The 4,666-nt window shown below is 43.4% G+C and overlaps 1 protein-coding gene across 1 annotated transcript in view; it reads left to right on the forward strand.

Moving 5' to 3' along the window:
* Positions 1–664, forward strand: part of prdx4 (peroxiredoxin 4) — a 7,317-nt gene extending 6,653 nt beyond the window's left edge. The window contains exons 5-6 of the mRNA XM_031571269.2: positions 9–83; positions 434–664. Coding sequence (XP_031427129.1) covers positions 9–83; positions 434–484 — 126 coding nt within the window. The 3' untranslated portion in view covers positions 485–664. The remainder of the gene's footprint in view (positions 1–8; positions 84–433) is intronic.
* Positions 665–4,666: the final 4,002 nt, after the last annotated feature.

Consider the following 4,666-nt stretch of genomic DNA (forward strand, 5'->3'; position numbering starts at 1 on the left):
AGTAACACACACACTCATTCACTCACGCTTCTGTCTCTGCTTTCACAGTGTGCCCAGCTGGGTGGAAGCCTGGCAGTGATACGGTAAGAGTGTGTGTGTGTGTGTGTGTGTGAGGCGTGTGGACCAGGCTGTTTAGGTGGCCTGGCTGATGAGACTGTGGTGTGTGTGTGTGTGTGAGGCATGTGGACCAGGCTGTTTAGGTGGCCTGGCTGATGAGACTGTGGTGTGTGTGTGTGTGTGTGTGTGTGTGTGTGTGTGTGAGGCATGTGGACCAGGCTGTTTAGGTGGCCTGGCTGATGAGACTGTGGTGTGTGTGTGTTTACACTGCAGTGTCCATCTTCAGATATATGCATGGTGACACACACACACACACACACACACACACTTACCTACAATGAGTGTTGAGGTCAATTGTATCTCTCTTTCTCTCTAGATCATTCCGGACCCATCTGGGAAACTCAAGTACTTTGACAAGCTGAACTGAGGAGCTCATGTTCTCCTGTTTAATATGCACTAGTTTGTCCCCCCCCCCTCAAACGTCTTGGACATCATTCTCAAAGACACATCATTAAGAGTCTGCTTGTCATGTGTGGGTTTGGGATGAATTTGAGTGTTCATGGTATGAAGCTGAACTGAAATAAAAACAGTGGATATCTTTTGATAATTAAAGCCTCACATCATTCTCTAAAGGGGGCGGGTCCAATGGGGCACACACACACACACACACACACACACACACACACACACACACATTCTTGGGTCTCATATCATATGAAATATCACAACGGCCACTAAAGAGCGCTTTCTGCGTGTTAGCCATGTCGTCTCGTAGGACTACTTGGACTGTGTGGATTATTGCTATACTGGCCTGTTATGTTTACATCCCAGATAGCAAAACGCCAGTGGACCACGAGACAGAGTTGGATATACGGTCAGTAACCCTGCTTGCAAATGGCTCCCATGGGAATACTGCTTTATTGGCTGTTTTAGGTCATGTGATGTTCAAACACAAGCCAAAATCCTTTAGGCTGCTCCCTGAGGATCCCCAAAGAGTACTGTGGTTAAACGCTATGTAGCCTAATGTTCAGGGTCTTTTCTAATATGGATTTCTGATTAAAACAAATTGTGGATAACCAACACGACAACAATGATGCCATTTATATTCCTAATTTATTTAAGAAAAAAAATCTTATATTTGTTGGTGAATGTGATGTTGATTGTACTAATAATTATGTATTTAGTAATAGCATATGGATATTTGTGCGGATCTAACTTAATTATTTGAGATCATTGGGCCTCATTTTCGAACATTTTCTGAAGTTTCTTCTGAAATGTTTCTTACGGGCTTCGGAAAAACAACGTAAGAAAAAGACATCCGACAAATTCATGAACACTTGAAAATGTGTTCCCACGCAGCAGAAGTGTTCTGAGCTGTGCTCCACCGGAAGAGTTTTCTTAAATTAAAAGCGCGTTCTCGTGCTCCTGAATTTGCATACATACACGCCCCGCCAGCTCCTTATAAGGGCAAGCAACCGTAGTGACGTGTGCAGTCGGAATCGACCGAATCTACACGAAAGCAACTCGTAAACGAGTCATGTCAAAGCGGAAAGCGAGGCTGAGCACCGTCGAGTAAACGCAGATCTAACTTCAACGTTTTAGAGGTGGACCATTGCAGGATGTACTGTAGATGTGTCCATTATATTCCACTATAGCTATATCAACGTGATTGAGTTTAGTGCTTATTTATTTATTCACTTACATTTGCAGTGTTCGTGTACATTCACATTTACATTTAGTCATTTAGCAGACGCTTTTGTCCAAAGCGACGTACAAGGGAGAGAACAGTCAAGCTACGAGCAATAGAGACCTAGTGTAACAATAAATACTACTTTACATAAGAAATAGAAAAACGAAATAGAAAATAAAAACGAGGTGCAGGAATGTAACTGCTGTAAGTGCAAGTTAAGCACTAGTCGAAGTGCCAGTTAGGAAGGGAGGTGCTCTCTGAAGAGTTGGGTCTTCAAAAGCCTCTCAAAGGTAGAGAGGGACCCCCTGCTCTGGTAGTGCTAGACAAGCAGTTTGAAAATGAAAATTCTGGATTGCCGTAGGCTACTTGCACAGACGGCAGTGCCAAACGACGCTCACTAGACGAGTGCAGCATTCTGATGTAGTCCTTTTATTTATTTTATGACATTACGGTGCCTCGTAGAATCATGACTATACATGTGAAACGTAATTGTTAATGATACAAATATTCTCGTAATTATTATTATTATAATTATTGTCTGTAGATGTCTGTAGAGTTGATGTGAACACAATCACCAACGATTTCTCACAAATCCATTAGCACTTCTAACACGGAGAGTTTTCTTAAATGCGATTCCTCAAAAACGTGGGCCATCTTGTGGTTTTTTAAGGGATCGCATTTGAGAAAACTCTGGCCGAGTTACGACTGCTATTTCGAGTTCGGAAAGTCTTCTGAAGTTCAGAACAAATCCCAGATGAGAAAACTTTCATGAATGCCAAATGTTTTCCTAAATCTAATTCAGAAGACATTCCTTCTTAAATTCTTCTTAACTGCGTTCAAGAATGAGGCCCATTCAGTCTAGCATTGTAGCCCTGGTTTCCAGGTGGTTTAGCAGCATGTAAGCTGAATCCAAGCTTTTTGTACACAGCAAGCACGTTCTTTGCCTACAGCTGCATCTTAAACTCCAAAACTTCTGGTTGTTAAGTAAGCAGGAAGCCTCTACACTTCTAAAGCGCAGCTAAGCTAGCAACATGCTAACTGACAGAGCAATTCCCCCTGCCAGACCATGTTATTGACCATGTATGCTAAGGCTAATGGCTATTGACCATATATGCTAAGGCTAATGGCTATTGACCATATATGCTAAGGCTAATGGCTATTGACCATATATGCTAAAGCTAATGGTTTATGCTAAGGCTGGTGAGGAATCACACAAACATTCTTTTCCATTGTTTTATCACCTCCCCTTGTAAAGGAATTTCACTCTTCTGCCTGAAGATGGCGCCATCTATCCTAACCCTGACAAACGCAATGCAAGCCTGAACACATTCACAGACAGATAGAGACACTGAAAGCCTGAACACACTCACAGACAGCTAGACAGACAGGCTGAAAGCCTGAACACATTCACAGACAGACAGACAGGCTGAAAGCCTGAACACACTCACAGACAGATAGACAGACAGGCTGAAAGCCTGAACACATTCACAGACAGATAGACAGACAGACAGGCTGAAAACCTGAACACAGTCAGACAAACAGACAGACAGACAGGCTGAAAGCCTGGACACACTCACAGACAGACTCTCAAAGTCAAGAATACAAGCAGTAATCTGGGGGGTGTTTGTTAGCATGTTAGCATGAGACTGTTCTAACATAAAGCAACTGTATGCAGTAATGTACCACTTTCTGAGGTATGTTTTAGAAGCAACTAGTTTTGGTTTCATTTTCAAATTCATTTTGATGGTGTATATAATCATGTGATGGTGAGATAAAAACACCATCCACCATGTAGTTCTGTGTTCTAGGATAGACCACCCCACCAAAATGTAAGCATGACATTGCCAACTACAGTATATCTTCAAAAGACACCAGTTAGTACACCATTTAGTATACTAACAAGCTTTTATTGCAGTTTGCGGGCCTTTAAGGTAGGAGTTTTTGCGTGCCTTTAAGGTAGGAGTTTTTGCGGGCTATTAAGGTAGGAGTTTTTGCGGGCCTTTAGGGTTGGAGTTTTTGCGGGCCTTTTTAAGGTAGGCGTTTTTGCGGGCCTTTAGGGTTGGGGTAAACTCCAAAAAGTGCTTCTTTAATGAGAAGTGGGTTATACTTCACAAGTACATATGTTTGTGTGTGTGTGTGTGTGTGTGTGTGTGTGTGTGTGTGTGTGTGTGTGTGTGTGTGTGTGTGTGTTTGTGTGTGTGCGCGCATGTGTGTATGTGTGTGTGTGTGTGTCCCTGCGTGTGTGTGTGTGTCCCTGCATGTGTGTATGTGTGTGTCCCTGCATGTGTGTGTGTGTGTGTGTGTGTGTGTCCCTGCATGTCTGTATGTGTGCGTGCTAACCTCTGGATCTTACATAAGCACTCCAGTTTCTGCTCTGGAGACTGACCCACGTGAAGGTGATGAAGGTAAAGTATGCTAGCCAGTCAACCCGTAACCCCAACAACAATCAAACAATAACCATAAAAACATTCACGTCACACTAGTTTCATGTTATATAATATCCTTGCGCAACGCTTGACCACCAGGTGATGATATTATGATAGTATCTGGGTCATGGAGAAATAAAAGTCTTCTGGGGGGCACTGTGGCGCAAGCCGATAATCCCCCCATTTACGGGCTTCATTGCCCGCAGGGACACAGGTTCAAGTCTGGCCTGATGTCGTTTCCCGGCCCTCCCCCACCTCTTCTCCGCCTCGCTTCCTGTCAGCACTTCACTGTCCTGTACAATTAAAGGCATAAAAAGCCCCCCAAAAAATCTTTAAAAAAAAAATAAAAGTCTTCTGCTGCTCATTCTAACTTCTCTCAGATGCCAGCGGTAGGAGACCGGCTGACGGGCACTAAAATAAAGCTGGGCGTCATTAGATGAGAACGAGAAACGAGTCTTCAGTGGCTGTTTTCAGTCTCGTGAGGAGGAAGCAG

Source organism: Clupea harengus, chromosome 8 (assembly GCF_900700415.2).
Source record: "Clupea harengus chromosome 8, Ch_v2.0.2, whole genome shotgun sequence".
In the NCBI taxonomy this organism is placed as follows: domain Eukaryota; kingdom Metazoa; phylum Chordata; class Actinopteri; order Clupeiformes; family Clupeidae; genus Clupea; species Clupea harengus.